Genomic DNA, 13,353 nt, shown 5'->3' with positions numbered 1-13,353 from the left:
GACTAGCATAGAGATGAAAGAGAAAGAGTTGAGAGGAATGAGGGAGGTGAGCAAGAGTTTGGAGGTTTATTTTTATTCTTTTTTAAGTTTTGAGAATGAAAATTATTAAAATACCCTTAACCTTATAACTTGGAATCCATGATATATTAAGGGATTTTTGTCTACTAAAACACAATTTTAAAATGTATCAACTGAAAAACAGACTTACGCAAGTTAGCAAAATATCAAATATTGAAAAAAATATCAAATATATATATAATATTGAAAACAATTATATCACTTTTGGAAACATATCCCTCAGATATTTTTTTTTTATATATATATAGAACCAAATAGAAGACTACATATATTTTTAATAATATTATTCCAACTTAATAAAGCTGGTAGAAATATAAATAAAGAAAGAGACACTTAATTAAGTTTTCTTTTCTTGAAACTGATTTTGAAAAAGTCTAAAGTTCTCTGGAAAAGGATTGACGTGTAAATAATGGGGTCAATGTTAATTGATTAAAGAAAAAAAGTCACAACCTACTAAAACTATATGAACACAAAGTGTGTCTTGTGAATTCATTCAATCCTACACTTTTCTTTTCTTCTTTTTAACCCATCAATTCTAAACCATGTTCTTTTACTTTTGCTAGTGTGGACAGGGAAAAATTCTTACCAGAAACAGAAAAAGAAAGGTTTATAATTTAATAGGATTTGTTTACCAAAATTTAGAACAATTAATAATCTCACATTTTATATCATCAAACATGTAAGTTTATAAAGTAAATTTTAAGTCTATTTTAATTTTATAAAGTTAGTCTGTAAGATAAATTTGTATTCAATTGTGTATTTTAAACTGGTTTTAATATTAGTTGAGGTGTGATTTTCAACATACTTTTACGTTTTGTGTTTAGAATTAGATAATATATTTAATAAAAAACAAATTTTTATTAAAATAAACTCTAAATCATAGTTTTGATATTTAAATTTTAAACCTAATTCAATTTTATTTTAACTATTCATTTATATATTTTAAAGTGACATCGTTATTTATTTATATGAAATTTTTAATGTAATCACAATAATTGTCAGATAAAACAGTGAATTACTAAAAAACACAAAACAATAGTAACGTATTGTTCCAAAGATACTCAAATTGTGTGAAAAAAATTATATAAATTGTTGAATTATATAAATATTGAATAAGGTTAACAAAATAATCAATTCATTCTGGAATGATTTAACTTGACACTAGTTTGTTAAAAATGGGATGGATTATGATGAATCCACGTATTAAAATGAGTTAGAATTCTTGAGATGTTTTTTTAATGAACGGACCAGCAGCTAATTTTTTCATTTTTTATTTTCAAAATTTGTTTAAAAATATATTTCACCATGTAAATATTTTTCTCACATTTAATCATATATAAATATAATTAATGTCTCTAATTAAATAATAATTATATATATTTATATGTTAATTTATTTTATTATGATTAATATTTAGAATTTAGTTTGTAAGTGTTAATTAATTTAAATTACAATGTTATTGTATATTTTTCTTTTTAAAGTAACATAATAAAAATAATAATAATTTTTAATTATATTTTATTTAAATTTTTAATTTAAAAAGTAAAACAACATATTAGTTGAAATGGACAAAAACATATTAGTAAGTTTAAAACTCTAACTCAACGTGACAAATTTCGTCATTCCAAATATTAAATTTTTAGAGCGTGTTCAATGTGTATATAAGGAAAGTTTTTAAAATCATATAATTGAAAATATTTATTAATATAGAAAACAATAATATATTTATTTTAAAATTTAAATATTAAAATCATATTTAATTCTATTTAATTTTACTTAGAAAAATGAAAAATTTTCCATCCCAACGTATGTAATAATTGTTACATCACAATTAAACCTAAATTTGTGATTTTGACGTCTTTCCAATAGTTGCAATATAACAGTCTAATGATTCGTAGATGTTGGTATAACATTTAATAATTTTATATTCTTTAAAATTTGAGGTCTCAAATCATTTATATACTTTTTTCCTCTTTTCATTTTTTAAGATATTTTTTTAAAAATAAAATCGTGATAAAATTTTACCTTTCAAAACGAATAATATTCTAAATATATGATGATTTAATATAAGAATGTCTAAATGTATGATGATTTATTATAAGAATGTCATTTGAGATCAAAACAATAATAAGTATATATATTTTTTTCCTCTTGATCAATGAATTCCAATTGCTTATTCGTTTACTTAATTATCATCATGTTAAAAAATATTCAACTTAAAATAAAAGAGATTATGATATATTAGTGACTCAAACCTAATATAGATAAGAAATCGTTAATCTTACAATAAAAAATAATAAGTCAAATTTAAGATTATTCAAATATTTTTTCAGAAAAAAAATGTTAATCAGTACTTGACATTAAATGAGCTATACAATTTTAGGTTTAAAAGTTGCGCGTTCCAGCCCATACCAGGCAGCACATTCATAAAGAAGAAGAAAAAATTAATTAATCCTAAACATTGCATTAAATGAGCCATCTCATTTTAGGGTTTTAAAGTTGTGCATAAAAGACAGCAATGCAATCAAATAATATACCCTACCAAATTTAAAAATAATTATAAAATTAAGAAAGTTGTGTTTTAGAAAGAGCATTAAAGAGAATAAACATCTTGGTAGATTTTAGGATTTATGCAATTAGAAAGTGTTATAAATAAACTTGTTTCAACTATTCAAGTTCATTATCATTACACATTTTTTACATTAATTTATATATAAAATAAGGATAAAATGATTATAAAAATATAAAATTTTGTAATTTAAAAAAAATTAGAGTAAAAAGTAAAATAAAAATATATTAAATGAATAAAAAATTTATGTGTTGTTAAAATATTATTTCTCTTCTAATATATTTATCCTTATTCACTCCTAAATATTATATTATTTTTATGAAACTCATTTGAGGTTTGTTTAAAATTGTTAAATTATAGTTCCTTGTATATTTAAAAAAAGTCTTGTAATTGTTTATCTGAATGAATTTGGAGGAAAGTGATTGAATGAATTTGAGAAGATTTGAAGGTAAAATTTTTTTTGTTTATTTGAATGGATTTTGGAGTTAAGTAAGAGTGAATTTGGAAGTAAATTTTTTTAATCTGTGATATCAATCAAATTTTACACTAATTCTCACAAACTTTATTTCCAAATCTTCTCATTTACCTCCAAAATCCATTCAAATAAACAACAAAAATTTATCTTCAAATCCTCTCAAATTCATTCAATCACTCTCCCTCAAATTCATTCAAGTGAACAAATTAGTGTTCACTAAAAGTAAAACTAATCTATAATATAAAAAAATAAAGTAAATTTTATTTTATAAATTAATTTTATATGATTAAATTAGATTTAAAATTTATTATATCAAAATTGTTTATTTTAACGAAGTCATGACCAATTTATAAAAAATAAATTAAACTTAAGATATATATATATATATATATATATATATATATATATATATATATATATATATAATTATTCAATTTCTTTTTAGCATAGTACATCACGTTAATATTCGACAATAAACTTCTTGAAGCATTCGCGACAAAATTGCATTTTTGCTATTCCAATCAATCAATATGGAGGCGGACTTAGTGTATTTGTCAGAGTCTTCCACATGGCTTGAAAAAAATCTATCAACTATAAGAAGAATTTGAAAAAGATCTTCATCCAAAAAGTCATAAAAGCTCTTTATGAGAAAACTAGTGACAATAGGAATTTGTTTTTACTTCATAACAAAAAGTAATAAAATTATAATTATAAAAATAAATATAAATAATTTTTTATTTATTTTGTAAATGATTTGTATTTATTTAATTTAAAAATGCTTAAATTCTAAAAAAGTTAAACAAAGAATGGTGCGATTTAAATAATCAGTCACTTAAAAGAATAAAATTTAAAAAAATGTAGATACAGAAATAATAATTTCTCTTTATATAATAATATATAGAGAGCATAAATAAATAAAAAACTAAAAAAAGAAAGTAAGAGAAAATCCAACCTCACGGTTATGTGTGTTCATTTTACACGTCATTTAGTTTATTCTTACTTTCAATTTATTATTATCTATTTACAATTAGAACGATGTTATTCATATATGATGTTAATGAATTATGATCTTTTTGTATAAGTTAATAGTTGATGAATTAATGATTGGCCTAACATTCTGTGATTTTACCATTTTACGTCACTTAATTATTCACAACAACATTGACATTTTAAGTTGGAAGAAATAAGTAGCAATTGAAAGAGAGCAAAATGTACTAAATGAAACATCTTTTCAAAGGAAAATGATAGTTTGACATACACAAAATTTGTATGTTAATTTAACACTATCTTTTCTTATTTTTAAAAAATATATAAAAGTTTACTTTTTTTTATAATTATTGTGTTAAATGAATATAAAAATATATAATCTTATAATTACTTATTTTTATTATTACTCATTTTAAAAAAAAAACCATTGCATCCATATTTTCTACTTGGACCCCATTTATTTTTAAAATCACAATATTATTGTTGCGTGTTTTAGTACAAGCTGATGTGGCTACTCTCTTGTACATGGTTTAATGTCAGTGGTTGGTGGCGGCGGCGGCGGCACATGGTGGTTGGTGGTGGAGTATAGGTGTAAGGTGGTTCACCTAAGGATTTATCCGTCTTCAGAAACTTGGAAATACGTGTTCAAAACGGGATTGAAATTTCCAAAAGTTTGCAATTTGAGAAAATACTAAAAGTGTTCACCACCCTAAAAGTGAATTTCAATTCATATTTTTTAATTTACAATTTTATAATTCATTCTGAACTATCACAGATTTTGGTAATTAAGTGAATTATTGGTTCATTTTATTCTTCAAATATATATTTTATATAATTATTGTGGTATAATTAAAATCCATTAACTCAATTTATTTTTTTATAATAATACAATTGAAGTATTTATTTACTTTTATCATATAAAGATAATAGTTAAAAATTAAATACCAATCTACATAATTTTTTATAAACAGATAAATTAAAAATCTAAATTATTCAAATATTATTGAGTAATATTTCAACCTTTAAAAAGAAAACAAATCATTAACATATATAACTAGAAATAATAAATAGTTATAATAAAATCTTACTATAAAGAAATACTAAAAAATTGTTGTTGTTGAATTATCAATCAACTCACATTCAATCTGACTTGAACTCCTTTAATCTATCAATTGTGGTTATTTTTTAACTAACTTATATATTGTAAGCTCGTCTTATCTCTAATTTTATAGAATCTCCAACACACTTCCTCACATCCAAACATATATGTATTGAGCATGAGATTAGATATTAATAGATTATCCGAAAAGTAGTTTAAAAGTGGATAGTACGATGGATTTAACAAACAACAAATCTTCTGATACCATATGATATAATAGGTCAAACAAATAACAAATTTTGTTAGAGCATGTTTCATATAACTCAATATATTAAAAAGTAAGTTTTAAGTATAATTCAACTCCACATAAGATAAAGTTTATAATTACTTATATTTAATCAATATGATATCTTAAAAAACATGATTTAAAATATACTCTAAATAGTTCAATCTATAAAGTTCTGAATTAAATATTTCGTAATATAGTTTCAAATTAATTATGAGATATTGCCAGCTGAACAAGTTGGTCAATTTCTACACTATGGGGGTACGAGTAAAGATTTGTAGGAGTACAAAAAGAAAAACCATATTTTTTGTCCCATGTTTGTTACCATCGTTTGGGCTTTCTTATGTTACAGGTGCCTTTCACAGTCACAACCTCTGCTGCACGCTTATTTTTAAATTTAAATAAATTTTGAAAGAAATAGGTACTTTATTAACGTAGGAATATCCGTATTTTTTAATTTTTTTTTGCATCGTTATTTTTTTCTTATATTTTTTTACATATTTAATGTTTTCAAAATCAGTTTTAAGACATATTTAATGTTTCCAAACCCAGTTTTTAGATTGAAATGGGGATAATGGTATTCATTTATCCAACTATGAAGAAATCAATACCAAAAAACAACCCAAAGGCACATCCTGAAAATCTAGAGTGGAAAAGTGGAAAAGGTATACTTAAAGGAGGAGTTAAAGGAAGAATCTATTCTAATCCCTTCAAAACAATCTCTTTTTCAACCATCTTGGGTTAAAGACTAAGAATCTATAGTTTATGGAGGAAAAGTATTGCATATCAACCTCAGGAATATTACTAATTATTTTTTGCTAATCAAGTTACCCTCACTGAATTACATACATAATACACACCTCTACCACATTTTTTTGGAATGCATGCTTAGGCTACACCATGTTCTCTTCCTTTTTTAATCGCCTTCTGCTCTTCTTTCTACTATTTTCTCTTGGTATGTACTACTCTGTCTAATCATCTCACATTCTATCTTCTATAATACTATTAACTGATGTATATTGATTTTTTTCATTCATCGTTATATTTGATTATGTATTCAAAGTTTTAGATTCAAATCACCCCATGCCATTAAAAGTAGCATTTGCAATAACAATAACTTGGATATGTCATTTACTCCATATGCTAATTGTTCTAAATATATCTTAATCAAACTCAAGTCATTTTGATTACATGCTTTCATTTGTAACTTTCTATTATATATGTTAAAAATAATATATTAATTAAAAATAAGGTAGTTTACATTATAAACTGACGCAAATCTAATATATCTTACAAATTGATCATGTAAAGTTAAGTTAAACTAAAAATTTACTTCTTAATATTAGAGTTTATTTTAGCAAAATTTGTTATTTGTTGAATTTATTGTTTCATTTGTTATTGGGTTTCTATCGCACTATCTATTAATGTCTAATCTTATGTATACGTATTACTGTGTGAGAGAGTGTATTGAAAATTCTATGTTAACTAAAGATAAAAGTAATTATAAGAATAAAAATCTTGTTTTAAAATTAATTTTATAAGATTAAGTTAGATTTAAAGTCTAATATATTATTTAAACAAATATCATCTTATACTACAAACTCATGATTAATTATAAAATTATAATCACTCCTGTAATGACTTTGAGTTATAACATATTCATTCACTGAGCAAAGTTTCACGTTCTGATGTGATGCAGTTTTAGGAGATAAAGCATTTACAGGAACATATGGGGTAAACTATGGTAGGATAGCTGATAACCTGCCTCCCCCAGAGAGTGTGGTTACCTTACTCAAAGCAGCAAAAATTAAGAACATAAGAATATACGATGCTGATCATCATGTTCTTCGTGCCTTCAAAGGGTCTGGCATTGAAATTGTGGTTGGACTTGGCAATGAATTTCTGACGGAAATGAGTGTGGGAGAGGATAGAGCCATGAGTTGGGTGAAAGAAAACGTTCAGCAATTTCTTCCAGGAACCAAAATCCGTGGAATTGCAGTGGGAAATGAAATCCTGGGAGGCACAGATATACAACTCTGGGAAGTTCTGCTACCTGCAGCAAAGAATGTTCACAATGCCCTAAGTAAGCTTGGTTTAGCAAAAAACGTTCAAGTTTCAAGTCCACATTCTGAGGCTGTGTTTGCTAACTCTTTTCCTCCATCCTCATGCACTTTCAAGGAAGATGTTCTTCCTTATATGAAGCCTCTCTTGCAATTCTTCTCACAGATCGGCACTCCTTTTTTCATAAATGCATATCCCTTTCTTGCCTATAAGAATGATCCACAACACATTGACCTTAACTATGCTCTCATGGAAAAAAGTCCTGGGATTTACGACGCAAAGACTAAACTGCATTATGGTAACATGTTTGACGCTCAGGTTGATGCAGCTTATGCTGCCTTGGAGAAGGTTGGTTTTGGGAAGATGGAAGTGATTGTTTCTGAGACTGGTTGGGCTTCTCGTGGGGATGATAACGAAGCCGGAGCAACGATAAAGAACGCAAGAACCTACAATCTTAATCTGCGTAACCGCTTATTGAAGAAGAAAGGAACCCCTTATAGGCCAAAAAAGGTGGTCAGGGCTTATATTTTTGCTTTGTTTAATGAAAATTCGAAACCTGGTCCGACATCCGAGAGAAACTTCGGATTATTTAAGGCTGATGGAAGCATTGCATACGATATTGGCTTCACTGGACTTGTACCATCTTCAGCAACTTCATCTTTAATTTCCTTCAAGGTATATATATATATATATATGAACACCTTTGTTACATTCTCCATTAATCAAATCATTTAATTCTATCAATGTCCTAAATATATTCCAACAATAATAAACTGGAGTTGATTTTACTGTATTATACTTATGAAAATGTTTGAAGAATAATTTTGATAATTATTTCTGATAATAATATATCATATAATATATATAGATATATATAAAAGTTTTATAATTTTTTATCTATTAAAAAATACACTATTTATATAAATATGCATATATTACCTTATAATTATAATAATATTTAAATTACAGTTAATATAATATTTAATTGTTTAATATTTACTAATAGAATATTTCATATGACATAACATCAAATATATTGCACGCAATAATGTAACATGTATGAAACAGCAATAGTTTATGTTCTCCAAATTCCAAGTTCTAAAATAATAATGATGCTTTGCAGGTTGTTGGAACCTCGTTTGTGCTGGCTTTCACAAGTTTGGTTCCGTTATTTTTATAGCATTGTAATTAATTATGAGATTATAAGCTACCTCCTAATTGGGTTATTCTTGGATTCTGTAACAGTTTTCTGTATTTCAAGTTGTATATAGATGATTGACTTTCTATTTATTAATACCATAAGCTTTTATTAGGGATTTAATCTTATAAATATGATTTAAGTCAATCCATATAACGACTCACTGAGACCACTTTTAAATCAAAATTTCGAAATATTAAGTTTAAGAATCCTTTATTTTATAATATTTAATTTTTTTATTTTTATTTAATGTAAATTTTAAAGTTTTATTCGATTATCAAGACCAACCATCTAATATATATATTTTGAGAAAGTTCATTAAAAATACATTTTATTTATACATACATACATATACACACATATATATAATAACTTAAGTCAATCCTTTTTAAACTAATATAAGAAAACATTAAGTTACATAGTTTCATATTTAAATTACTTTCAATAATTTTATACAAATATTACACATTTCTATAGTTTAAAAATGAAAATTTATTATTTCCTTATTGTTTTTCAAAAGTTAACACCAAAATACACTTTGCATGTGTCATCACCAAAGCATTTTATGGATCACTTTAAAACTTTTTAGAAATATAATATAATTATATATATATATATATATATATATATATATATATATATATATATATATATATATATGTATGTATGTATGTATGTATGTATGTATGTATGTATGTATGTATGTATGCAATCACTATCAATAAAAATGTTTTGAGAAATTAGTTAATTATTATATAAAGCCTCTATCAACAAATTATGGATTTGACAAAGTGAAAAGGTTCAAACTTTAATTATTTTATTGAATGTTGTACATATACAATTACGGGTAACGATTAGATATAATTAATAAAATATATTGCTGATTATGCTGGTAACTGTCAAAATCACATTTAACTTTTGTCAAATTTAATATATATATATATATATATATATATATATATATATATATATATATATATATATATATATATATATATATATATATATATATATCTTAGAATAGAAAAGACAATTACAAAAGAAAAGAAGAGTGAAAATCTAGTCACTGAGGTCTCAAAAGTTATGAAACGCGGATATCTTCACACGGCCCAATAACAAAATTTTCAACAATAATATTAGAACCACTTGAAAGAAAAGATGGTTAGAAATAAAAATAAGTAGTGTATAAGAAATAGAAATGAAAAAAAAAATCATAATCTTTCACTTAGACATAATATATAAATTTGGAAGGAAAATAATTTTTTCCCCTTCAAATAAGGAAAATGATAAGATTAAATCTTTATTTAATATAAAATATCAAAAAGAACATTTTAATTGATGCATTAAAAAATTAGCTACAATTTATTTTACGAAGGATTCAAGTTTAATCGTAGTTATTTACTAACCATACACCAATTTCTCTTTTCCTATAAACTTAAACAATCATATTGCTTTTTCTTTTCTTTTATTATCTCACTTCCATCTTCCCATTCAAGCAAAAGATCATTTATTGTTATAATATTTTTTAATTTAAATAAAAGTATTTCAAATAAAACTTAAATAAATAACTTGTAAACTCTTATCTATTATGCTCTTCCTGTAACACATTCGATACAGTGATAAAATAACCCGTCAAAAGAGACAGGTTAACCGGACTAAAAATCTTAATTTATCTAGTGAAAGGATAAGTCGGTTGAAAATTTAATTTATTAATATTTTTATTTAAAAATTATTTTTTATATATATGTATATGTATATATTAAAAATACATGGTAAATATTTTTGAACCTTTAATTGATTAATTAATGTCTTTAATAAAATAAACTAAAATAATTATCATGTTTTCGTATTAAATTATTTCATTATTTTATTTAGTGAACAAACTCGTGTTTAGTTTAGTTGGTTAGATTTAGATTAATCAGGGGAAAACGTGACCGATAATAGACAGCATAATAATACATATTGTGAAGTACATCAGTCTTTTGTTTTAGTATTAAAAAAGTATTTTTAGTGTATAATTATACGATTTGACCCTCGTGCATATACGGTTTTAAAATCTTTTATTCCTGGTATAAGAAAAGAGAGAATTTAATATGAATGTTGAACTATGAAAGGATATAATTATACATGAACGACAAATGCTTGTGATAATTAAAATATGAAAATAAAGCATAATTCTAGATGGATTCCATGTTTATAATTGTTAATTATATATATATATATATATATATATATATATATATATATATATATATATATATATATATATATATATATATATATGAAGATTTGCAAATAGGAATTTGATTCCTTTGCAGTTCAGATTATACAGTCAAAAGATATTCTTCCATTTCAAAACTTTCTCTATTATTGGTGGAATAATATTTTTTTTTATATTTGGTTCATCTACCTATAATTGTTAATACCTGGCCAAAATCTCTGCCCCGTTTATTTTTTATTTCTTCAACAACCAATGATATTAAGTAATAACTTTTATGGAATGTGTGAGTACACACATGCCAGAGTAAGGCATAAAAAATCGATTTTTCAATAACATTAATTAATTAATTGTTTTTAAATAATCAAAATATTAATTATTAACAATTTTTTTCAAATAAATAATCATCTGCTAACTTGTTTATTTATTATATTCCGTCCATTAATGATAATGGCAGCAACATCCACGTTTTTTAACTGAAAAAATGTTAGCAACGAATCTTTTATTTTCAATTATATATTTTTCGTTTATAAAGTTTTAAATCCTTAAGCTTACCAAAATTTTCAATAATTCTGAAAAAAATTAAATTTTCAAATCATCAGATACAAACTATTATTTTGTTTATCCAAGTGTTCCAAAAGAATAAATCATTCTCACCGTAGAGAAAACAATTTCTAATTGAAAATTTCAAACTCATTCATGTGTAGGCCAATATCTAAAACGATAATCTATTTATTTCCTATAATTTTATTTTATTTTTGTGTTAACAGAGAAAACTTTCATTTTTCTTATAATTCAAAGATTCAGCATTAATTGTCGATAAATTTGAGGTGGACGATGACAAGGAGTCCAGTGAGGATAGTTGACTGAACATAACTTTGACTTAATTACTCCCAAAAAGTAAATTAAAGTTTGATACTTTTTTTTTTGTGCGATCTTAACTATCCAATAAAATAAATATTAACAAAAATAAAAGTAAACTACACTTTCTAACCTTCAATACAAGGGAAAAAAATATTGAATTCAAATGTAAGAAAAATATACTCGTATTTAGTAGACTTATTAAGCCTAATTAAATTTCAATTAGCTAAATCATATCTATATATATAACGAACAATTTAAAATACAAATTACAAATAAGGGATAATCGGTTGAAAATAGGATAAAGCTCAACTTATACTTTTATGCATAATACAATATAAAATTTACATGAAAATTTATTCTTTCAAGGGCATGACCCAGAAAAGAAGGGGCAGAGGTTCCCTTCAGAAGGACAATCCAAACCCCAAAGATTAGTGAGTTGAATTAAATAAAGCGCTACCCATCACCGAGGCTCTCTCGCCAGATTTTTACGCAATGCCAGTGGGATCAAATCTGGAAGTGAAGTTCACTCTATTACTCCCTTTTAATCTTCTGTGGCTGGGTGCACCGCAGGCTCCGCGGTCGCACCACTGTCAACGTAGTCCTCACCGTTGATCTGATCCAGGACAAGAACGAACCCCATGGCAAAAGCCGCGTCAAACCCAGCCTTAACACACAGAGAGAACACTTCCTTCCCAAGCACAACACTGGTGGTGGGGTCCACCTTACGTCGAATCTCAGCCACAGATTCCTTCGTCACATTGAATACCGTGCAGCATCGCTGAGAGAAGCACCCTTCGATCTGGTACTCCTCACCAGGGTTATCGTACATCTCCACCGTCAAACTCGCGCGCGCCCGTCCAATGATCGACGCTCTCTTCACGCTGAAAATAGGTTTATCACCGTCCATTCTCTCCCCTTTGAAACCCTCCCACCGTTGATGCAAACTCGGCCTCTGCAACATGATACAACTCACTGAGTCCACTCAAAATCAACGAAAATCACCAACCATCACCAAATCATGACAATTCTAAATACGAACTTCAAACAAAACAAAACAAAACAATATAATGCGCATATCAAACTCGAAATCATCTAAAAAAAAATCAAACAACATCGTTGTTTTAAACACACGAGAAGCTAACCTATTAATCCTTAATCGGTAAAATTATTTTAGATAAGCAGAAATAAGAGAGAGTAGATTTGTACCTTTCGACGAACAGTTAGGAGACAACGTCCGTTAGGATCCATGAGAACGAGTTCGTCTCTGTCGCGAGTGTCGGGTCCGTAAGAGTCAACTCGGAAGACGAGTTGGCCCTTGCAGTCGTAGACGGTGAAGCCATCGCCGGCGAAGAAGAGAGAGGTTTTGAGGACGGTGAGATGGATCTCTTCTTTGAAGACGTATCCAGGTCCCACCTCGTTCATGTTTTCCGCAGCAGCGTGAGAAGCCATACACAAAGGGTAGTGTGGAATTGTGATGTGGGTTTCTTTGGTATTTGTATTAGAATTACGTTATTTTTA

The 13,353-nt window shown here is 26.0% G+C and overlaps 2 protein-coding genes across 2 annotated transcripts; one reads left to right on the top strand and one right to left on the bottom strand.

The window, feature by feature from the left end:
* The first annotated feature begins 6,386 nt into the window (after window positions 1–6,386).
* On the top strand, window positions 6,387–8,846 carry LOC108333660 (glucan endo-1,3-beta-glucosidase 14-like). The gene is made up of 3 exons (XM_017569136.2): window positions 6,387–6,449; window positions 7,194–8,230; window positions 8,679–8,846. Exons 1-3 carry the CDS (start codon window positions 6,395–6,397, stop codon window positions 8,733–8,735), a joined length of 1,149 nt encoding a protein of 382 aa, XP_017424625.1. The 5' UTR covers window positions 6,387–6,394; the 3' UTR covers window positions 8,736–8,846.
* Window positions 8,847–12,122: 3,276 nt separating this feature from the next.
* Window positions 12,123–13,353, bottom strand: LOC108333407 (protein LURP-one-related 12). The gene is made up of 2 exons (XM_017568838.2): window positions 13,042–13,353; window positions 12,123–12,787 (listed from the first exon to the last, which is right to left on the bottom strand). Exons 1-2 carry the CDS (start codon window positions 13,282–13,284, stop codon window positions 12,377–12,379), a joined length of 654 nt encoding a protein of 217 aa, XP_017424327.1. The 5' UTR covers window positions 13,285–13,353; the 3' UTR covers window positions 12,123–12,376.

Source organism: Vigna angularis, chromosome 11, assembly GCF_016808095.1.
Source record: "Vigna angularis cultivar LongXiaoDou No.4 chromosome 11, ASM1680809v1, whole genome shotgun sequence".
Taxonomy (NCBI): domain Eukaryota; kingdom Viridiplantae; phylum Streptophyta; class Magnoliopsida; order Fabales; family Fabaceae; genus Vigna; species Vigna angularis.
This window is presented reverse-complemented; position numbering and strand designations above follow the sequence as displayed.